The 24,334-nt window shown below is 35.5% G+C and overlaps 1 protein-coding gene across 2 annotated transcripts in view; it reads left to right on the forward strand.

Moving 5' to 3' along the window:
• The window catches only part of DNAJC13 (DnaJ heat shock protein family (Hsp40) member C13), a 118,460-nt gene that overhangs the window by 70,005 nt on the left and 24,121 nt on the right, over positions 1 to 24,334 (forward strand). For both annotated transcript variants that reach the window (XR_010343451.1, XM_064378695.1), the window contains exons 32-46: positions 679 to 833; positions 2,172 to 2,373; positions 3,840 to 3,955; positions 4,787 to 4,865; positions 6,249 to 6,384; positions 8,377 to 8,561; positions 9,294 to 9,368; positions 10,345 to 10,464; positions 11,751 to 11,930; positions 12,632 to 12,799; positions 14,716 to 14,829; positions 16,717 to 16,833; positions 20,528 to 20,705; positions 22,474 to 22,565; positions 24,005 to 24,104. Coding sequence is in view for 1 of the 2 variants with exons in the window: in XM_064378695.1 (XP_064234765.1) it covers positions 679 to 833; positions 2,172 to 2,373; positions 3,840 to 3,955; positions 4,787 to 4,865; positions 6,249 to 6,384; positions 8,377 to 8,561; positions 9,294 to 9,368; positions 10,345 to 10,464; positions 11,751 to 11,930; positions 12,632 to 12,799; positions 14,716 to 14,829; positions 16,717 to 16,833; positions 20,528 to 20,705; positions 22,474 to 22,565; positions 24,005 to 24,104 (2,017 nt within the window). In the remaining variant the exon portion in view is untranslated. The remainder of the gene's footprint in view (positions 1 to 678; positions 834 to 2,171; positions 2,374 to 3,839; positions 3,956 to 4,786; positions 4,866 to 6,248; positions 6,385 to 8,376; positions 8,562 to 9,293; positions 9,369 to 10,344; positions 10,465 to 11,750; positions 11,931 to 12,631; positions 12,800 to 14,715; positions 14,830 to 16,716; positions 16,834 to 20,527; positions 20,706 to 22,473; positions 22,566 to 24,004; positions 24,105 to 24,334) is intronic.

Raw genomic sequence — 24,334 nt, forward strand, 5'->3', positions numbered from 1 at the left:
TGTTTTATCTTAGAGGAGTAAAATGTCTTAAAGTTGCCTAGAAGGAAATAAGAAAAGCATTTATTTGTATAAATCCTAGGCCTTGGGATTTTATTTTCATTGAGTAAAGAAATGAGTTTAAAATTGAGTATGATCATTATCCTGACTCCATTTGGCCTGCCAGAGGATAAGGACTTCTCAAAGCAGTTAATTATAATTACTTTTAAGTAGAAATTCTCCATCTAAATCCTAGCTGCATTTCATGAGGAGAGGCTCTTAATGATCTTCTAAATTTATTTTTGGAAACAGAAGCAAGTATAGGTGGGACCTATCAACAATATAATGCAGGATAATTGATGTAAATCTTCTTGGCATATTCCTTCTGTTGTCCATGACTGTTACACATGGTCAAAGACCAGTTGTCCTAAATAATATTGGCAGCTCCTGACATTTAACGCTGAGACTACTGCAGGGCCAGAGGCTGTTGGTTCTGCCTTAGAGCTCATGCCAAGCCAGTTTGTACTAGACACCTTCCACTTCACATTTTGCTGTTTCCATCAACATTCCCGAAGCATAAAAGCAATTTGTTCCAGTTGTGTTCTTTTCTTAAAAATGTTCTCTAACCATAAATCATTTATTAGAAAATTGAAAGATAACTTTAGTGTTTTTGACTACCTTTTGTTTTGTTTTGTTTTGAAGACAAAAGGACAAGATATTTTTCAGAGAAGTATACTTGGGCACATTCTACCTGAAGCAATGGTTTGTTACTTAGAAAATTATGAACCTGAAAAGTTTTCTGAGATTTTTCTAGGAGAATTTGATACTCCAGAAGCAATCTGGAGCAGTGAAATGAGGTAAATAATCAGTTGATTGATTGATTTGTATTTTATAATTAAGTCTTTGCTGCTTGCCATCTGGTTTGACTTCTGTTAAAAGAAATGTTTTCACTAGTTTTATGATCTAAGATGACAGTAATCATTTGTGCCAAATCAAATGATAAATTTTCCTAAGGCCTTAAGGTTTTCTCTATTCTAAAATTTGACAAAATTGCTGTTACCTTAATAGAGCTTTATATATTGGTAGTATCTACCAACCACTGGTAAGTCTTAAATCAGTACATAGAACTAGTAAGATTTTAGGTAATGAACCAGTAATATATATATATGAGGAACTGGGATAAAATCAAGGAAGTAGTACTATACTTCACTAAGTAAAAACTATGCCCATATAATTTGGGTCAATGGATCAGACTAGAGATAGCAAAATTATTCTAGAATGTGGGCTCCCTTACCAACACCTTTTGTCCTTAATCTGGAGGTTAACATTCCTAAAATATGTCTTTTTGCAGGGAAATGCCGTAGGAGAAACCTGTGGAAACACAAAAAGGAAAGGTTCAGAAACAGATGACAATGCTCAGCCAGTCTCTGTTCAGAAAAGACTTGACACTTCATAGTTCCAGTGTCAAGTCTGTCTCTTTTTGGAGAACCCCTCAGTTCTCTTAGCTAGATGGCATTAGATCTTCTATGTCAATTACTGATCCTTATCAGACTGACTTCACACTCTCCATGCCACCTGCTTGTTATTTGACTTCTTGACCTATGGGCTTGGCATGTATTAGCCACCAATTTGAATATATTCTGTATGGCAGTCATATTTTTCATTGGGAAAAAAATATATAAGAATATTAATAAATTAGCAACACAGTTCTTCTGTGTAATATTTTTTCCCTGAGATTGGCTGATATAAGGCCCCATCTAAAAGATGTATCGCTCTATGTGCTGATAAGTTTCTGCTTAGCTGAGGCGAGATCCTAGACTACAGTAAGTTAATTGAAATAAATACCATCTAGTGACCTTCTTTGGATATTAGCATCCATGAGTTTCCTAGCTACACCCTCACACATTCAGATTCTGTACCTTTTTTGCTCTTCTAATGGCTGAATTTTAATAGGAAGGACTGGGAATATCAGCCCTTTTCTCTATGATCTTCTTTACAGATAAGTATTATAGATAAGTTTTTTCCATTTTTATACAGTAAAATGCCCTGAATAACATATTTAAGACCTCTTATTATAGGACAGTAATTGAGTTATTCTGTAGATGATTCATGTAATTATCTTGCATGATTACCTATCTTAACCTCTTTTAAATGATCCCTTCATAAAGCTTGAATGGAGGTTTTTATGATTGTAGGCGCCTCATGATAGAGAAGATTGCTGCCCATCTTGCTGATTTCACACCTCGTCTTCAGAGTAACACAAGAGCACTTTATCAGTATTGTCCCATTCCTGTAATCAACTATCCACAACTAGAAAATGAACTATTTTGTAATATTTATTACCTCAAACAACTGTGTGATACACTCCGGTTTCCAGATTGGCCAATTAAAGACCCGGTAAGTCAGCAGTTTAATTTGTGCCGCCTTAAGCCATTAAAATAGTATCTAATCACTTCTGGATATTTTGTCCTCCTGCAGTAAAAAGGATAATAGCTTCCTTAAGTATTCCTTCTTAAGCGCCAAGCACTGTGCAACTCTGAGTGTAGTTCATTATATTTGGATAAATCTCAAGCTGAAAGGTAATTTTTTAAGGCAGTATTAAGGATATTGCAGTCTTGATCTTTTGTGACAAAGAGGAAGTAAACTTCATGCAGATAACATAATTATATGTTCATAGTATTATATACTATAATAGCTTGGTAGAAGCTTGTCTTTATAACAGGTTGATTAAGCTCACAGATGTTGGAGTTAGCCAGTCTGGGACTGAGTTTCAGCAGGGCCATTAATATTTAATAACTCTATTTAATATGCAGTACATTGCTTAATTTTTCTAAACCTCAGTTCTCATCTCTAAAATATTGGTGATAATAGCAGCTATCTCTGGTGGTATTTGTGAAGCTTACTAAGTATTTACATAAGCATAATTCCTGGCACACATACGAGGCAATGAATGTGACCTGCTCAATTGGAAAGCAGTGTCTGCCTGTCCACAGTGCCCTTGGGACCCCTCTAACCTGAGTCTTTGGTTATCTGTGGGCACCTGTGCCCATGTTGTTCTGTTACCATGGTGGAACTTATACCGTTATCATTACCATCTAAAAATTTCAGAATAATTGCCATTTGTACCACAAGTCACTGCTTCTTTACAGTGCAGTGACCAAAGAAGACGCGGGTACTTATTCAGGATTCAACGTGATGTACTAGATATGGGCTTTCTAGTCAGACCTAGGTTTTAATCCACCCCTATCACTTACTAACTGGGAAATACACAGCTAGCTCTCAGAATCTCAGTGCTTTCATTTATTAGTGAAATTTTAGACAAGAATTAAATTCGATAGTGTGTAAAGTACCTAGCTCCTTGGCATGTAGGCAGGCAGTAAATATTAGAGCTTTTTTTTTTTTTTTTTTTTTTTTTTTTTTTTTTTTTTTTTTACCATTTGCTAACCAGACTCCCTTGTGTTCTCTATCCTTTGCATTTGTTTGAACGCTAGCATACCCATAATTACGTTAGATCACCTTGAGAAGCATACTACAATATACTACTTGCTTTCTTACCACAGTGTATCATCTAATTTTGATGTCTTCCATGGTTTCTGGACGCTTTAAAAATTAAAGGTACATACACAAATAGGCAGAGAATTAAAACAATTTTTTAAATAGAGAAATATTGCCTTGTAACAAATACCTTGCTCTGCCCAACTATACAGCAGTGTTCAGGTGATTTTGTTTATTTGTATTTCAGAAAGCTGTTAATTGGACAGCTGAAAGTATCCATTTAAATACAACACAGTAATTCTATAACTTAAAAATTATACTCTGAAATAGTTTTACTTTGATGTAAATTTTAATCTTTTATCTTTAAGGTTAAGCTTCTAAAAGATACCCTTGATGCCTGGAAGAAAGAAGTAGAAAAGAAGCCACCTATGATGTCAATAGATGATGCTTATGAAGTGCTTAATCTGCCTCAAGGACTGGGACAGTGAGTTGTTTTCAGTACAATAGCAAATGTCTGCCCCACCTTAAAGTATTGATATCAAAGACTAAATTATATTTAAGTCAACCATTTTAAAACCTTTTGCCTATATTTTGATGTATACACCTTGGGAATAACCATATGTAACTATATCTGTGTGACTTTCATTTATTGCAAACTTAATAAGCAAATTGTATCCTCCTCTTGCTGGTACATTCATTTCTCTATTAATTGGAAAAATGTATGCAGAGTACCTGGCACAGAATCTGACATACGGTAGTCATTCACATATTCATTTTTCCCCTTCCTTTTGTAATTTGTGTTATGCATGAGGAAGAGATTTGATGGCAATATGCCTAGAACACCAAATGACAGATCATGAAAGAATGCAGATTTATCTTACTATCAGTGAAGTTTTATAGTAGACCAGGTATGTTATAGAAAAATGATTCGAAAGACTTAAGTATAGACTAAAACTGTATATTTTTGGCAAGACTCATATAACTTAGAATTATAGAATTTGAAATTGGCATTTTGGACATTTTGACAAATTTATTGAATTTTTTAAAAAATGTTTTATAGTTCTTCCTACTCAAATACAATTTTATAATTTAAAGTAATTGATAACCTTGTGTAGGGAACTTTTAGATTTTATCTTTTATCCGTAAAGATAAAATGTAAAAAAAAAAATTTTCCTGGGTTTAATTTGAAGCCTAATATATAATCATATACAATTATTTATGTAAGTAAGATTCTTAAAATACCATCTTAGATGATTTTGTAAATACTCTTTCTTGTGCCTTACTATACTCATAAAACAATTTTCCTGTTTAACAGGCACGATGAGAGCAAGATTAGGAAAGCTTACTTCAGACTTGCACAAAAGTACCACCCTGATAAGAATCCAGAAGGGAGGGTATGTACTGCTGTTGGAATTAGGGCATTGGGTTAATTTCCTCTTGCTTTTATTATTATTTAGTAGGAGAAAGTATATTACCCCTGTCCCAAGGGCACTGTGGACAGGAAGTCACTGCGGACAGGCAGTCACTGCTTTACAATTGAGCATTCTTTATAATTTCTGCATGGATGGTTCTCCCTCAGTTTACCAGAAGAGTGGCCTTTATGACTAGTAACTTACCAGTTTTATTGTTTCTCCTTATCTATGTCTGCTTGAGAATTAACTGTAATGGGCAATCATAAGAATAATTGAAAATTAGGAATGCAGGTGAACTTAATTCATTTGTAGTTTGTAGGTGACACCATTGCTATTCAGATTGCTTTTGGCAATTTATGTAATTTTTTCTTAAGACATCCAATTTCGTATCACTCTACCTGAAGAAATAGAAAATTCGGTTCAGATTTTAAATCATCATCATTCCCTGATGCCGCCTCATCCAATGAAGTTTCATAAAAGATGAAATCACGTAAGAACCACCAAAACCAGAACTGATAGTCTATTGCTAGAAACTTGGAATAATTTCCACTGATTACAAGGTCAGTGGTTTTTACTGGAAACAGAACAGAGGCAGTATTCCTTAATGAGAAGACGTGACATTGAAAAGATCTGACTTTTATATGTTTAAGGTATTTTTCATCAAAACCCCAACCGGTTTTTTAAGAGTCTCATATTCAGATTCATCTAGGAGAAAATGCAAGAAAGGAAGAAATTTTGAAATCACTTTTAAATTGCTAGACTTAAACAGATATTAAAACACTTCATAAAGCTACCTTAGTAAAACAATCTGATACTGACAACATAGAGATCCACCGAACATAAAATGTAACAGTTTAAAAGCATGGTATTAGGAGACAGACCTGGCTGTACCTCTCAGCGCTGTCACCAATTGAGTTTGTGTCCTTAAAAAGTTACTGTCTGTAAGTTGCAGTATCCTCAAGTAAAAAATGAGGATAATGCTGCACACTTTACAAGGCTGTTTGAGGATTAAATGAGATAATGACATTTAGCATAGTGCCTAATAAACAGTAGCTCATAATTTTTGTCATATAGACGTAAACCATCTCTAGTATATATGTGTTTAACATGATATATTTAAGGATACATTTAATATTTTTATTTGAAGAATTTTTCAGTAAATGGTATTGAGATCATTAAACAACTATTTGAAAAAGTTTCACTTTGGCAGTATACCAGCTACTTTACAGTTGAAATGAATTACTTAATACAAAAAAATTAAAAAATAACTGAAGTTACTGATAAAATATAAAACAACTGTGTCTTGTTTAAGTCGAATTTTGTGATGTTCCAGATTAAGATGAAATTATCTTTGGTTGCATACAGGACATGTTTGAAAAAGTAAATAAAGCATATGAATTTTTATGTACCAAATCAGCAAAAATAGTGGATGGACCAGATCCGGAGAATATAATTTTAATTCTAAAAACACAGAGCATCCTCTTCAACCGTCATAAAGAAGGTAAGATGTCTGTTATTCTCAGATTTTAATTTGTCCTCCAGCTAATCCAGTACCATACTACCTGTTTCTACGGCATATTTTAATAGATTTAGAATTGTTGCAAAAGACTCTTGGAATTACATTTTAAATAAAGGAAAATGTAGTTTTCTAAAGAAAGGCCTCAAATATTTTATATCTTCCCCTTCATACCTATGTTTTTCAGTATTTTGCATTTCTAACAAGGTTTTATTATTCCTTCCTGAATGACATCTTCATTCTATGGAGTTAATTGGTTAGTTTTTGTGTTTTAGCCTTTTCGCAGCAAATATGTTAAATGAGATCTAGAGTGGAATCTGGAATTTAAAGATCATTTCATGTTTTTCTTAAATGACATATGACAGCCTCTGAAGGTTAAAAACACTGAGAGCATTCAGGTTTTTTAAAAGCAGTAGAAACTTTTCTATTTCCTGTTGTAGCTCTTAGGACCCTCTTGTCCTGTGGGACAGTTTGAAGAACACGGGTATAGATGAATTGCAGAGCCGTTTGTGGCAGCCCTAACAGTAGCGGTCCAGAAAGCCAGGAGTATGTTAATGTTTGAGACTTTGTTGGGGACGAGGGGTTGGGTTCAGTATAGCAGATGTCTATTGGTTTGGGAACTGAACTTGACTTAGAGCACAAAGTGGGGAGCCATTTGGTCTGGGATCTTGGGAGAGAAGGAAGAGGACTATGGGAATTTGAGATAAGCATGGAAAGATGCTAACTAAAGATGAGATGGGGTTGCAGTTGTAGTATTGGAGGGGACATCCTGAGGATCTAACAGTTGGATTATTGAAGAGAGTAGTGATCAGTTGATTACATATGGATTTAACAGAATACATTTACAAAACATTTTAGTTCTGTGGCATTTACTACTAATCAGAATGAGTTTAGAAACCTTTTCCAAAACCCTTGGTTGTTTTTTAATGCTGATAACTAAATTATTAGCCATGTGTTACAATTATGGCCCGTAATGGTTTCTCTGTTATCAAGGTCATCTTTAACTTTTCCCGAAGAGGGTTTATACCCAAGAAGTTCTGAGGTGGGAGGTCCTGATCTGACAGGACTTGGTTATTCACTGTTCTTTCTTACCATGTATGTGTCACTTTTTTTTTTCTTTCTAAGAAAAATTAGGACCTGTTCCAAGGGATCTTCTTTTTAAAAGCCAGTTTAGAAATGAGTTTTAAGGCAGATTATTGATCAGCCTTAAAAATCAAAAATATTTATACTGATTTCAATTGGAATTACAGGGATACTTTTAAAGTTACAGGCAATTAATTTGCATATCTTTGCCTACTAGGATAGATTAAAAAGAGAAGATGGAAAGAACAGAGTAATTAGGCATGTATGTGTACTAGCTTTCACTTTTAAATGTACTTATTAAAACATGTAATGAACAAAATGTAGTTTAAAAATTAAAAAATTAACTTTGTCTTGTACTTTTAGTAAGAAATTGTATTCAGTATTTTCAAAGTTTATTTTAATACAGCTGAAAAGATAGAAAAGGGCACTTGTTATCCAGAAAACTTACTTAAAGTATTCACCATCATTTAAATAAAATGTATTCTCAGTCTTTTTTTTGTATAAAGATGTGTGTATAATTGATATTAGTAGAATTTCTGGTGCATTTGTTTTACCTTGCGGTCTATGAAGAGGTGAAAAGTTACAGAGATCACTTGGACAGCATAGAAAGTAGGTATTCTGCAAAGGATCAAAACAACTACACACCAAGTTCAGTTAATTTACTAGAAAATGTTATTTTTCTAGTGAAAACATTTTAGAAAAATCAAGTTTACTAGAAAGGAAAGATCCAAGGGATTTTATAGTAGTTTTAATTTCTTTTTTATAAACTGGAATTAGACATTTAAGATGTTAAGATAAAATTTTTTTAAGGCAGTGTAATTGGACATGGTATCAAAATTGAAACTACAACATGATCAATTTTGTTTTTCTAAAACTAACCATTGGTTATTTCAGATTTACAGCCTTATAAATATGCAGGATACCCCATGCTTATCAGGACTATAACAATGGAAACTTCAGATGATCTCCTTTTCTCAAAAGAATCACCATTGTTGCCTGCGGCTACAGAACTTGCTTTCCATACCGTCAACTGTTCAGCCCTCAATGCCGAAGAGCTCAGAAGAGAGAATGGACTAGAGGTAATACGAAGTGACCTTTGTGCTTTTTAAGCCAGTTAACACACATTTTATGACTCTTGGCAGTGAAGAATTTAGCAAGTACAAATGCAGATGATTTCTTTTAACTTATTCCAGCAGATAACACAATATTCTCTATATTCTTATACCAAATTAAAGGTAGAAATGGAGCTTTATTTCATAATGTGAGTTGGAAAGTATTGGGTTCAAAACTGGTAACAATAATATTGCTTACAAAGTAGCTTATTAGAAATGCTTAAAAAGAAACTTTTAGGAGTCCTTTGTTTACTATTTAACAAGTGTTGATCAAACATTCATGCATCAAATATTTAACAGAATAAGAGTTATTTATATTACTGCTAGAAAAGACCTTTCACATGGTGTCTCACACCTGTAATCCCAGCACTTTGGGAGGCCAAGGAAGGTGGATCACCTGAGGTCAGGAGTTCAAGACCAGCCTGGCCAACCTGGTGAAACCCCACCTCTACTAAAATAACAAAAATTAGCTGGGTATGGTGGCAGGTGCCTGTAATCTCAGCTACTCGAGAAGCTGAGGCAGGAGAATTGCTTGAACCTGGAAGGGGGAGGTTGCAGTGATCCCTGATGGCACCACTGTACTCCAGCCTGGATGAAAAAGCAAGACTCTGTCTCAAAAAAAAAAAAAAGAAAAGAAAAGGCCTTTCTTCATACTTGAAGTCAGAATGGAGAGTTAATAGCTGACTTCTTCCTCTGCAGGTGTTACAAGAGGCATTTAGTCGCTGTGTGGCTGTCTTGACTCGTTCTAGTAAACCAAGTGACATGTCAGTACAGGTGAGGCTAAAACCTATGGGTCCAAGAAAATTGCACTAGATCAGTGGTTCAGAGTTTAACATATGTGAGAATCAACTGGAGGGCTCATTAAACTGTGGGTTGCTGAGCTCTACTCCGCCCCAAGTTTCTAATTTAGTGGGTCTGGGGCAGTGGCCTGAGAGTATGTTTTTATAACAAGTTTCCAAGTGTCATTGATGCTGCTTATCTGTGTACCACATTTTAAGAAACTGCATTAAACTACTTGTGATCTGTTGGCTTGTTTTTTATCCTAGAGAATAGTTACTGAACCCATATGTTTCTGTCACCCAGCTTTATGCTATTCTTGTTTCGCATACCTTCCATCTCATTCTGCTATCCCTAGTATTTTAATTGGCTTAATGTTTAAGGTTATAAGATAGGAAATTCATCAGGAGTTCATTAAGAGCTTTGTAGAACATGTCTTTTTATTTGGCCTTTTGCTTATGCCAGCAAAATTCAGAATATAAAACAATTGAGTACTGGCTGTTGAGTTCCATCTTCTATTTTGAAGTGCACTGTGTAAACAGAATTGTGATATTCTGCTGTGTTAATAAACTATACAAAAATAATTTAATCCAGAGACCAGCAAACTTTTAAAATAAAGGTCCGGGGAGTAAATATATGAGGCTTTCAGGCTTCATACCGTCTATTACATTTTCTTTCGTGATTTTTTTACAGCCCTTTAAAAATCTAAAAACCATTCTTAGCTCCTTGGCAGTACAAATACCATGGTCAGTTTTGCCCATGGGTTGTAGTTGCTGTGGTTTGCCAACTACCCCAGCATTTATAGGAAATCTTAATGAGAAAGACTAGGGATATAATAAAAACGTTCTATTTAATTTTGGAGCATTGTGTATATCATTAAGCATTATTCAAAGATCCTTGGCATTTCTAATGTCTTAAATAAGGAATGTCCATGTGACTGTACTGGTGTTTTGCTCTGTTGTGTTGTCTGCAGGTGTGTGGACACATAAGTAAATGCTATAGTGTGGCTGCTCAGTTTGAAGAATGCCGAGAGAAGATCACGGAAATGCCTAGCATCATCAAGGATCTCTGTCGGGTACTATATTTTGGCAAGGTGAAGTTAATCTTTAATGCTTTCTGCATACAGAGAAAAAACTGTCTTTTTGTCAAATAGCCACTTCCTAATTTATAAGCACATTGTTTTCCCAAAGTTATTTGTAAGTAAATTATTTTGATCTCTAAAAGTGTTTTTCACAGAAGCCTTGTTGTAAATGGAGACTTTGTTTCTAGGTTGGCCTACAAAGAATAAGACTGAAGTGATATATCTAAAGGGAAGTGGGTCACATTTGAACATAAGAATGAGCGGCAGAGAGAAAAGAGAAGCCTGGACTAAATAAGTCTATTAAAAGCAAAGGCCCAGGCCAGTGCGGTAGCTCAACCCTGTAATCCCAGCACTTTGGGAGGCCGAGGTGGGCAGATCACCAGCCTGGCCAACATTGCAAAACCCTGTTTGCAAAAAATACCAAAATTAGCTGGGTGTGATGACGTGTGCTTATAATCCCAGGTACTCGGGAGGCTGAGGCATGAGAGTTGCTTGAACCTCGGAGGCGGAGGTTGCAATGAGCCTAGATTGTGCCACTGCACTCTAGCCTGGGCAACAGAGTGACTCTATCTCCAAAAACAAAAAAAGGTTGGGGGGCACGTAAAACCTGAAAACTGGAGAGATCACGCACTCCTTGGTGGGAAAGGCTTTAGGGATCTGAGAACTTACTATTTCCTTCCAATCCAGAACTGCTGAGGAAGGTTGACTGTGGGTAGATGTGGTAGGTGACTGACTGGGAGGGTGAGAGAGACGTCTTAGGTAACTGGGCAGAGTGAGAGTTGTCTTGAATAAAACAGGATTGAGATGCTAAATACTTGGTAAATACTTCATTACTAAAGAATCAAGAAGTAAAGGAACTAATGAAAGTATCTCCTCACCTATACCTACTGGATGTATACAGCATTTGATTACAGAATAGAAACTCTGATATAAATAAATCCTTACAACTGCACAAAAGATATCGTTGGTATGTTTAAGATTGTGGCATGTAAGTTGCTGTTGATGCCATGTCACTATTTTTAAAAATTAAAAATACAAGAAATGAAACAGGAAACTATTCCCAAGTCTTCTGACACTAGCCTTAAAGGTAGTAATTCTGGTATCTCATCATGAGGTCACTTTTTATTTTAGGCTTTAAAGGATATAGGATTCAGATTTAAATTAGAATTGAAGATAGAAGAAGAGGTAAATATCTTACAAATAAGGTGGTTAGCTTGACATACATGCATAACTAGTTCCTCTTAGAAGCTTTTTTTTTTTAAACTGTATGACAACTAACTGTCTCATTCTTTTCTCAGAATATTCCGCGGGTAGCTGCTCTTGGAGTAGAATGTGTCAGTTCTTTTGCTGTGGATTTCTGGCTACAGACACACCTATTTCAGGCTGGAATTTTGTGGTATCTTCTTGGTTTCCTGTTTAATTATGACTATACCCTAGAAGAGAGTGGCATTCAGAAAAGTGAAGAAACAAACCAACAGGTAACTTTATTGTTGCTTTAATACTGAATTTGAACCCAAACCATAGATTGGTGCTAAAGTAATGCAAAGGAAAGCTGCAGCTATCCAGAGTCCCCAGAAATAAACTGGGGAAAATTAGGTTTATTGTTCTTTAAGCCCCAAAACTTTTAGTCTTAACTGCTTATGCTTAAAGATTCAAGGCAGGGGAGTTTGCAATAGCATATACTGGACATAATTAAATACTTTGTTAATTACTCAGAGTCAGCTTTATGATTGCAAAATTATGGTTGTGTAACACAGGACAATATAATGTTACCATCAGGCAATTGAAGCTAGCTCCCCTAAACACTTGAGTACTTGTCTGATTTTTATAGATTTTTTTTTTGGTTCTATGTGCTCTCATTTATTGCTCATATTGTAAATGTGCGCTCCTAGCAGGCAGGGCTGCCTACCTATCCCCACCTTCCCACATTACCATCAAATGTGCTGCTTCCACACTGCATTGGGTATAAATTAGTACATAGATTCTCATGGTCCTTCTTATAAAAAAGCAAGCCCTAACACATAAACTTTCTGATATCAGTGTTAGGTACTTTTGTGCCCTTCTTTTGGTTGACTTTTTCCTCCTTAAATATGTTCCGTATAGTTTGATTTCATAGTTGTAGTATTACCTATGTAAGATAACAGATCTCTACTTTAATGACTTAATTTTTTTATAACAGGAGGTATCCAACAGCCTTGCTAAACTGAGTGTCCACGCTCTGAGTCGCCTTGGAGGGTATTTGGCTGAAGAACAAGCAACTCCAGAAAATCCAACCATAAGGAAAAGTTTAGCTGGCATGCTGACACCCTATGTTGCTAGAAAACTTGCTGTGGCTAGTGTGACTGAGGTATGTGCTTCAGAGGTAGCCTTGGTTTTAATGAATAGTGCAAGATCCTTTAAGCAGTACAGTAATACTATAATATTGATATAGGAAACCTAAAAATTAAGAATGTTTACATGCTTGTTCTCTCAATCAAGAAATTCACTTGATGATGGATTGATGCTAATGATGTCAGTTCTACAAGTCCAGTTTTTACAAGGGCAAATTAACTTTCTCAGCTGTGGAGCTCATCATAAGTCTTACCAACCTTGAGTCACAACGGGACAGGACAAGAGAGTGAAGTTGGAATGGTGTTTCACAATGGCAGACTACTGGGAGACATGAGACCCAGAGTCTATTTCAAGCTGTTTATTGGAAGCCGTAGCTTATTCAGACACAGGGTTACAATCCTGAAAGTAAATATATACACATATACATGTATACATATCTATGTACATACATAGATGCATTACAAAAATCATACAGATCTCTCGACCTCTTTTAACTTCTTTTGCAAGGATTGTAGAGAAACAATCTTAAGAATATAACATTAAAGAATTAGATAAACTATAGAAATCCATTAAATATGTTACTATTATCCTTTAATTGTAAAAAGAGTACTGAAAGACACTAAAAGATTTTAAATGAAACACTAGATCCTATTTTTGGTATAACAAAATGAATGGATTGATTGATCTGTACCAATATATTAACTGTAATTATTCCTGAATGGCAGAATTACAGGCTATTTTTCTTCTGTTTTCTCTAATGATGAACTGTTACTTTTGTAAGTGAAAAACTCCTCACGTTTCCAAAATATAACTTAAACAGCTTATTTGTTTTTAATCCAATCTGATTGAGTCCAGTTTTCATTCCCCAATGTGTGAAAGGCAATAGCTCTAGATGCCACTGTTGGTTTTTTTTTTTTAAATCTTGTTTTTGTTTTTACTATTTTTCCTAAACACTAGACTACCAGGGACCACTCTTGATCTTATTTTCCTGGACTTTGTGCTCACGAATGTGATACATTTTGCTGACTAAAAGCATTCTCTCCAGAAATGCCAATAAGGGATTAACTTCTATAGCCACTCCCACTGAAAAATTTTATAGCATTTCAAAATTAAATGTTGGCATGAGGTCCATTGTGATTTAAGAAAATGCTTATTTTTAAACTTCCAGGTCTCAAAGTTTTGAGATTTTCCTTTTACTTAACTAGAAGTTAACCTTTTGAAAACAAGACTTGTATGTCTTTGTATAAGATGGAGGTCATATTTCTCTGTTTTCCTATTAGCAGTAGACCTCTGTAAAAGTAAAAGATCTTTATTCAGACATTCAAGGAATTGTGAAATGTCTGTGTTTACATTTATAATTGAGGAGAGCTCAGCAATAGGAAAGCACATCAGATGCCTAAGCAGTCGTAATCTATGCCTGCAGAGCTAATACACAGCCTTCAATATCAGGGTGTGGTCAAGAAAATCTGACTTTCTCCCCATAAATTTTATTTCCCTTCGTACAGGTATGCTTCTTAAAGACTTAGGTTTTTTTTTCAAATATATGTGTTTTGTAAAGGTATTATGTTGTGATTCTTTTCAAGCTTATACTCACAGTGTGTTTATTAAATACTTTAACATAACAATACTGAATTTCACCATGGCACACAGACTTTAAGAATGTTGAAGTCAGACTCAATTTCAAATCCCAGTTTCACCAGTTATCAGTTGTAAGACTGGGACAAATAATTTAATGATTCGCAGCCTTGGTTTTTCTTAGCTGCAAAATGGATCATATCAACAAACTTGTTAGAATTATTGAGATACTTATTATTGAAGTCCATTATACTATAGCTAACTATTATAGTGTTTGGCATATAATAGACATTATTAGTAAGTGATAATGTCAATTTTTTTTCACTAAATTTATAAAACAGTAATATTGTCTCCTAGATTTTGAAGATGCTTAACAGCAACACAGAAAGTCCCTATTTGAAATGGAACAATTCTACAAGAGCAGAATTACTTGAATTTCTTGAATCCCAACAAGAAAACATGATTAAAAAAGTATGTTATTGTTTTATAAATTTATTGGGTAATTTATTCTGATGGGAGCTCTGGAAATAGAGCAGTATTGATTAGAACAGAAATTCACCTGTGACCAGGTGCAGTGGCTCACACCTGTAATCCTTGCACTTTGGGAGGCTGAGGTGAGTGGATCACCTGAGGTCAGGAGTTGGAGATCAGGCTGGCCAACCTGGTGAAACCTTGTCTCTACTAAAAACAGAAAAATTAGCCAGGTGTGGTGGTGCATGCCTGTAATCCCAGCTACTCAGGAGGCTGAGGCAGGAGAATTGCTTAAACCTGGGAGGTGGAGGTTGCAGTGAGCCAGGATCGGGCCACTGCACTACAGCCTGGAGGACAAAAGCGAGACTCCGTCACCAAAAAAAAAAAAAAAAAAAAGGCAAGCCTCTATTTCTCAGTTTAGTGTCAATCAGTTTGGCTTTCTGCTGCCTAATATTTGGCCCATTTAAGAAGACCATTGTGTTGTATGTAGTTATACATAAGGATTTTTTTGTTGTTGTTAATTTATTTGCAGCTGTCTTCTATTTTAACCAGTTTTTGAACCCAGAAAACTTATTTTAGTTCACTTCAGCCTCTTTTCCCTAGTAAGTGAAAATTGCTTTCCGTTATCAAAACTGAACATTTTTTCTACCCTACCACTTTCTAGCGGAGAAGCTGTTACTAAGCTGTGAAAAACACAAAAGTAGTAGGATTGGCAATAAGGAGAACACCTGGATAATCCACACACTAGATGGTTGAGCCTTGATGATTTTGAAGATAATTTTGTTTGTGGCTTTGGAAATTAGAGTAACTATTACTGTAATATCTCAGTTTTTTAGTCACCTGGACCTCCTTATAAGATAAAATTTTTGACAATTGCAGAGCTAGGGAGAAAAGGTCTCACATTTCTGTACATTATCTTTTTTTTTCTTTTTCTTTTTTTTTGAGACGGAGTTTTAATCTTGTTGCCCAGACTGGAGTGCAATGGCATGATCTCAGCTCATCGCAACCTTTGCCTCCCAGGTTCAAGCGATTCTTCTGCCTCAGCTTCCCAAGTAGCTGGGATTACAGGCATGTGCCACCATGCCCAGCTAATTTTGTATTCTTAGTAGAGACAGGGTTTCTCCATGTTGTCAGGCTGGTCTCGAACTTCTGACCTCAGGTGATCCGTCTGCCTCAGCCTTCCAAAACGTTGGGATTACAGGCGTGAGCCACCACACTTGGCATTCTATACATTATCTTTTACCAGAATCAACACAAGAACATCTTCTCTTTGTTTAGCATTTTATAATTCATTGTATACTTTCATATGTTATGTTAGTTCAACCTAAACTCCTTTAGGTTTCAGTCTTAATCTTCATTAGGACTGTTTTTCTCCCATTCCTCTTTTCCTTTTCTTTCTTCTTAAATGAAAACTTCTTTATTTTTCCAACTACATAATTGCCCTTTTTTTTAATCAGAGATTGTTTCCCAGCACTTTTGTTAAGTGTATTACTTTTTAAAACCCAGTCCAAATATGCTCATTTCTCAGCTCTGTCATCCTTCATCTTACTAGGTCTAATGTCTGCTGAGTTGAGTGAGAAGAATAAAGTGTCATACTTACTTCATATACTCTGCCTTCTAAGATCTTTGTTAGCTGACCTCTGTGATCCTTTGAAATTTTAAAATGAGTTAATAATAGTAATATTTGGAACAAAAAATTGTAATTCCATGCCTATTCCGAAGTCATTTTATTGGTTATTAACATTAACATTGCATTAAGTGCTATGACATGTATCACACCACATTTTTCCTCTGGAAAATACATAGATCTCTTGAGCTATTTGTTAAGTTATTAAACTGAACATGGATAGATTTACATCTAACAGTCTCTTTTCATCTTTTAAAAAGGGTGATTGTGACAAAACTTATGGATCAGAATTTGTCTACAGTGATCATGCCAAAGAACTTATTGTAGGGGAGATTTTTGTTAGGGTGTATAATGAAGTCCCAACTTTCCAACTAGAGGTAAGCGCTCTGCTTTTAATTTTATCTGATACCTTTGATCATTTGTTACTGAAGGTTACTAGTTTATTCACACTGTATAGGGGCAAACTTCATTTTATTGCGCTTTCTTTACTATGCTTCTTTTTTTAAAAAAGACAAATTGAAGGTTTGTGGCAACCCTGTGCCAAGCAACCCTGTTGGCACCATTTTTCCAATAGCATATGTTCACTTCATGTCTTTGTCTCACATTTTGGTAATTTAGTATTTCACGCCTTTTCATTATTACGTCTGTTATGGTGATCTTTGATCAGTGATGTTGCTATTATTGTCTTATGTAAACAATAATAGCAACATGATGAAGTTCATCGATAGTGAACTTCATCAGTAATGTATGTGTTCTGAACTGTTCCACCAACCAGCCGTTCCTCAGTCTCCCTCTCCTCTGGCCTCCCTATTCCCAGAGTAAACAATATTGGAATTAGGCCAGTTAATCACCCTACAGTGACCTCTCAGTGTTCAAGTGAAAGGAACAGTTGCAAGTCTCTCACTTTAAATCAAAAGCTAAAAATGATTAAGCTCGATGAGGAAGGCTTGTCAAAAGCTGAAATAGGCCAAAAGCTGTGCCTCCTGTGCTACACAGCCAAGTTGTGAGTGCAAAGAAAAGTTCTTGAAGAAAATTAAAAATGCTTCTCCAGTGAATACATGAATGATAAGAAACTGAAACAGGCTTATTGCTGATATGTGGAAAGCTTTAATGATTTGGATAGAAGATAAGCCACACATTCTTGTAAGACAAAGGGTAATTGAGAGCAAGGCCCTAACTCTTTGATTCTGTGAAGGCTGAGAGAGAGTAAGGAAGCTGCAGAAGAAAAGTTTGAAGCTAAGGGAGTTGGTTCGTGACATTTAAGGAGAAAAGCTGCCTCCGTAACATAAAAGTGCAAAGTGAAGCAGCAAGTACTGATGGAGAGGGTGCAGCAAGTTATCCAGAAACTTGGCTAAGATAATTGAAGGTCGCTACACTACAAGTTTTGAATGCCTTCTGTTGGGAGAGGATGCCATCTAGCATTTAGCTACAGAGGAACAATCAATGTTTGGCTTCAAAGCTTTAAAGGACAAGTTGACTGTCTTGGTAGAGGCCAATACAGCTGCTGACTTTTAAATTGAAGCCAATGCTCATTTACCCTTCTGAAAATCTTAGGAACTTTAAGAATTATGATTAATATGTTCTCACTTGTAAGTGGGAGCTAAACAGTGGACACTTACGGACATAACGGTGGCTACAGTAGACAATGGAGACTACTAGAAGGAAGAGGGGGTGGTCAAGGTTGAAAAACTGTTGGGTACTATACTCAGTACCTGGGTGACAGTCATACCACAAACTTCAGTATCCCAGGTAACAATTCTGTACATGTACCCCCAAATCTAAAGTAAAAGTTGAAATTATTAAAAATAAAACTAAATCTGCTCTGCCTGTGCTCTATAAATGGAACAACAAAGCCTGGATGACAGCATATCTGCTTATGATATGTTTTACCAAATATTTTAAGCCCACTGTGGAGACCTCCTCAGAGAAAAAGATTGCTTTCAAAATACTACTGCTCATTAACAATGCGCCTCGTCACCCAAGAGCTCTTATGGAGATGTACAAGGAGATTAATGTTTTCATACCTGCTAATATAGCATCCATTTTTGCAGCCCATGGATCAAGGAGTAATTTCAACTTTTATACCTTGTTATTTAAGAAATACATTCCATACATCTGTAACTGCCATAGATAGTGATTCCTCTAATGGATGTGGGCAAAGTAAATTGAAAACCTTCTGGAAAGGATTCATCATTCTAGATGCCCAAGAACATTTGAGATTCATGGGAGGGGTAAAAATATCAACAGGAGTTTTGAAGAAATTGTTTCTGGGTCTCATGGATAGCTTTGAGAAGTTCGAGATTCCAGTGGAGGAAGTCACTGCAGATGGACTGGAACTAGCAAGAGAAGTAGTTAGAAGGAGAGCCTGAATATGTGACTCAGTTGCTGGAATTTCATGATAAAACATAAACAGATAAGGAGTTGCTTCTTGTGGATAAGCAAAGAAAGTGGTTCTTGAGATGAAATCTCCTTGTGATGATGCTGTGAACGTTGTTGAAGTGACAACAAATGATTTAGTATATTACATGAACTGAGTTGCAGCAGCAGAGTTTGGGAAGATCAACTTCAATTTTGAAAGAAGTTCTCCTGTGGATAAAGTGTTGTCAATCAGATCACATACTACAAAGAAATCTTTCATGAAAGGAAGAGTCATTGGATACAGCAGACTTCATTGTTTTACTTTGGGAAGCCACCCAACCTTCAGCAGCACCACCCTGGTTAATCAGCAGCTATCAACATCAAGCTGACACTCCCACCAGCAAAAAGATTGACTTGCTGAGATGATTGATAGTATTTTTTAGTTAAGGTATGTACATAGGTTTTTTTTTTAGATATACTATTGTGCATTTAATAGACCACAGTAGAATATGAAAATAACTTTTATATGCATTGGGAAACCAAAAAATGTGCTTTATTTTGGTGATTTGGAACTGAACCCAGACTATCTCTAAGGTATGTCTATACATTGAAATAATACCTGAAATAATACCAAATGCTTGTGATGGGGTGACCACTGAGAGCCTGTGAACCTCTTTATCTTGATTGTTGAAGAATTCAATTTTGTGAAGTTTATGAATAAGAAATTGTTCCTTGCCCAGCTGTTCCTTATATTTTATGCCTACTGCTACCCCACTGGGTCATGTTTATTTACTTTTAACTCACTAGTCCTTCATGGATGTACAAGGCCAGTTATAGGCTCATTTCATCACAGGGGATATCACACCACCAGACATGAGGCCTCCTCTGGCCAATATTAGGAGAAAATACAGGTTGAAAATAAAGATTTTTTTAAGAAGATGACTGAAGTCACATCAGATCATCTTTTGTGGTGATTCCTAATCACTTCCAGAAGCAACTGAGGAGCTTCTTCTGAGTACTTGGGGATCATATAGGAAGTTTTTGCTGTCATTTTTTGTTTCTTTTCTATTGAAAGAAGGGGGTCTCACTATCTTGCCCAGGCTGGTCTCAAACTCCTGGACTGAAGCAGTCCTGCTGTCCCAGCCTCCCAAGTAACTGGGATTATAAGTGCAAGCCGCTGTACCTGGCTTGTAGGAGGTGGCAAAGAGGGTTTGGTGGTTGATTTGTTTGTAAAAAGGAAAGAAATGAGGCTTTGTTTTAGAATTTGCTCCTAGAAGAAAAATTTACTAAGCCATAATGTATATCACTTACCACAGAATAATGTATATATATATATGTAAATAACTGTTAAGCAGAATGAGTTAAATGACTTGTGAAGTCCCTTTGAAAACTGTACTTTGAATTTATGTTCTAAATTTTATGTAACTTCTCGTTATAAAAATACAGTCAAATTTTAGAAGTTCTGTATCATACTATCAGTTACTTCAGTTGATAAAGAGAGGAGGTATTCTTATCTCTGAATTTGTTATACTGAGATACTAATCAGAGTACATCAGATCTCTGGAAGTTGAGAAATACTTTCTAATGTTTCCTGCCCTCTACATCCCGCCCCCCCATAATGCACAGGTGTATTCATATGTATGTATAATTTAATCATGTTAAATTATTTCTTAGGGAACCCATGTTTTTAAATACTCATCTGCTTTGATTTAGGTTCCAAAAGCATTTGCTGCAAGTCTCTTGGATTATATAGGCTCCCAGGCCCAGTACCTGCACACATTCATGGCCATCACACATGCTGCAAAAGTGGAGTCAGAGCAACATGGAGACCGCTTACCGAGAGTAGAAATGGCTTTGGAGGCTCTGAGGAATGTCATAAAATATAATCCAGGTATGTAACTACACCTTTGATCAGTAAGACCCATATAATACAGGAGCCTTAAAAATTCCAATAATCAATTTTATCAGGGAAACTCAGGGAAAATTATACTTCGTTATAATGTATTAATATAACATTACAGGGAATTGACCCTGTAATATTTTTACAATAAAAGGTAAGCTGAGGAGAGAGGTCAAGGCACCATGTTTAGAAAAATTCGTATCTTTATGAAAATGTGTCTAAATGAGATGAAAAGGCAGAATAATTGAATAGTTTGATGGTATAAATTTCACATTGATGACATAAGTGCTTGAATTAGATTTATTTAATACGTGATCTAATTTTTGCCTCCTTTCTGGTCCCTAACCAGTGCCTTGTGCATTTGGGCACTTGTGTTTTTGAAAAACTGCCTGAAGTTTTTGGTGTATACAAATTGAAATAAAGAGGTGATAGTTCCTACTCTTCAGCATCATATAGAGGACATTTCCAAAAATATTCCTGTAGCCTGACTTCAGGGAGTTGGATGAGTGGAAACCTAACAGCTTCTTTCAACTCAATAATAAATACAGAATATAAGCCTAAAATAATGCAAATTCAATTTAAATTACTTGGTGTTTTTCAATAACACTGAACATTATCTTTCAGGTCCATTTTTACTCTTCTTAGTGTGTATTAAAGTACTATTAAAATTCTGACTTTTGGGTTATTGCCAAAAAGTTATTAAAATAAAATAACCAACAGTAATTAACTATTGGGAAAACTACTCATTCACAAGATGTGTATTGGGATGTTAATAAAGACAGTGTTATAAAATCTGAGGAAAACTTTGTCTTTTATTGTTTGGAGTTGTCAAAGTGTAGAATATTACTAGTGGTATGTTAGGTACAAAGAAATTGTAGTAGAGCAGACTATTGATTTGGAACTTGTAAAAAGTTGAAGAAAGGCCTACACAGAAATTCTCGTATCTATAAAGTTTATTAGAATTAACTCTCTTGTAATTTAGAAGTATGGTTTGTGTGTCATTGATGTCTTTTGACAGTTATTCCCCATTAAGAAGTGGTTTGAAATGAGTTTAAAAGCAACGTGTTTATAGAATATTCTCAGACTCTTTAAGTTGAAGGAGTCCTACTGAGTTATCTTGAGTCCTCAAAAGATTACGAATTACACTGTATGTTTTACTATCATATGGAAGAAGAAGAATATGCTGAACAAAACTCGTTTAATGTTTTTATAGCAACAAAATGGCAATAAATATATGGGATTAGGATTTGAGGTAGGTAGGAATGGAAATACCATTTCATTTTATATATTTTCACAAGGAGGGCTTTGTATTTATACCAGTTTGTTTGTATTATACTTAAGTGGCAGACTTCTAACTAGTTTTATTTAAAAGCCAAATCATGTCAGAGTCTCCCAAAATATAATTAGGTTGAGGGCATAACCCTGAGGTCTGAAGGTAAAGAGTAAAATTATTACCTTGTACGTTAGATTTTTGAGCTATATTTGGATTGTTTATTTGATAAAGCTGTTGTGTTTTTAGCCTGAGGGTTAGAGGTGGGGATGGGAATGAAAACAAATAAACCCAAGAAGCTCTAATACCTTTTTGCCTTTTAAGACTTGTTGCTTAGAGTTCCTCCACTTACTTCATGTCACAGATGTTTAGAAAGGGTTATCAGAGACTTAAAATTGACAGTAAGCAACAGTGTATATTGGTTTTCTGAAGTTATATAATTTGAGACATCTCTTGGAAATAAAAAACCATTTTATTCTTAATCTCTAGGTTCTGAGAGTGAATGCATTGGGCACTTTAAGTTGATATTTTCTCTTCTCCGAGTTCATGGAGCTGGTCAAGTGCAGCAGTTAGCTTTAGAGGTAAAAAATGTTTTGAACTAAAGCATGTTACCTTTCCTACCACTTACCGTGTGTAATTTGAGTCTTGATCAGTCATTATCTGAAGTTGAAGTGTGCTTTTTTGTTTTTTTATTTTGCCTATTAAGCCACATCAATATGTTTTTGAAATTTGAATTAAGATGCTCAGTTAGAAGAGTGAATATTGCACAATGTTGTTCAAAGTGGTTCTCTTTCTGTCATGCATTAGGGCTTAGGATAGTGTTATACAGCGTCAGGTTTGGGTTAAGGAATGTGCTTTACTGGAGAAGCTTAGAAGCCACACATCAGCAAGATGAACATGCAGGTTTTCCCTGAATACTGTGTTCCCATGGAGAGACATATTGAGGCTATATCTGTTGGCTGCATACTCTGGGTTTGCATTCTAGAGAAGTGATCCTTGTCCCTCCCTCTTAGCTGATCTCCCTTCTTCCAAATCTAATACAAAAGCTACCTTTTCTGTGAGGATTACAGACAGGCACCTGGGTGTGCTGCTCTTAGGAGTTGCCTAAAAAAACCACTATGAGTCTTAAGAGTCCAAGAGAAGTTGGAGTCCCCTTATTGAGAATATTGAAGCCACTGGTCCCATGGGATGCCTTTTGGCTGTAGCCTTTCCTTCTGAGAGAAGCAGGAAATTTCTAGTCACAGGTAGTTGTTTGCCAGGCAACCCAGAGTTCCCAGGATTATTTTTGAGATCTTGCTCATTGTCACACAGTTTATTACAAAGAACACCAAATGCAACCCTGTAGTAACAAGTATGTTGGTGGTTTACAAATAATTTGTGTAACATGCTCTTAGATAAAATTTTGGCTTAAAACAGATTTTTAATAGAACAAAAAACTTGAAATTGGTCAAAAAGCCTAAGAAGCAAGTTATTTAAATTGAAAACCTTATTTCCCTACTTAATTCCTTCAAGCATCTTGTAACTTTTTAAATCTAGAATATGTTACGTGAGATGCTGACCAATGATCGTTAGATGTATCCTCTAAAAGATTTGAATGGTCATCCTTTCTGAAAGAAAAGTGTACGTGTTTCTTTATAATCAAAAGATAACCCTGATCTGTTGTGCTGAGTACTGAAGACATTTACTTTTTTTCCTCTAAAAGTTAGAAGAAAGTCCTAGTAGTGAGAATCATTATTTTCCTAATTACCAGCCCCTACCCAAAATCTGTAATCGGAAAACACCACAGTATATACCTTAGTTCTGGAGCATGTATGGGTATAGGATTGAAGGCTTCTTAGAAATCTCAAGGTATTATTTCCAAAAAGATTAAAGTAATTAAGACAATCTTTTAAAATTAAACCCTTATCTAAAAATTAAGTGTTTTGTCCCCCAAGCATTTGTCTCACTTGTATAGTCTATATGACTTGATTTAGGTTCAAAATTATTTCTGAAATTTTAATATCCTTTGATTAATTTTCAGGTAGTGAATATAGTGACATCTAACCAAGACTGTGTCAACAATATTGCTGATTCAATGGTTTTGTCCAGTTTATTGGCTCTTCTACATTCATTGCCATCAAGTATGTATACAGATGTAATTTGGGAAACAAGATCAGCCCATGGAAGGGAGTTGTTGCATTGTTGATATAAAACCTCAAACAAATGCCATCTATGTTTAGTTTTAGAAGTTTAGTTTTGAAGTGTTCTTTACACTAGGTTTGTTTTCCTAATTATGTTTCACATAGATTACTATCTTGCATTTTCCATGTCAAAAATTGAAAGTTGGGGGTAAAAGAGGTGTTCAGTTTGT

Source organism: Aotus nancymaae, unplaced genomic scaffold (assembly GCF_030222135.1).
Source record: "Aotus nancymaae isolate 86718 unplaced genomic scaffold, 86718_ANA_hifiasm-v0.15.2.pri h1tg000019l, whole genome shotgun sequence".
NCBI classification, from domain to species: Eukaryota; Metazoa; Chordata; class Mammalia; order Primates; family Aotidae; genus Aotus; species Aotus nancymaae.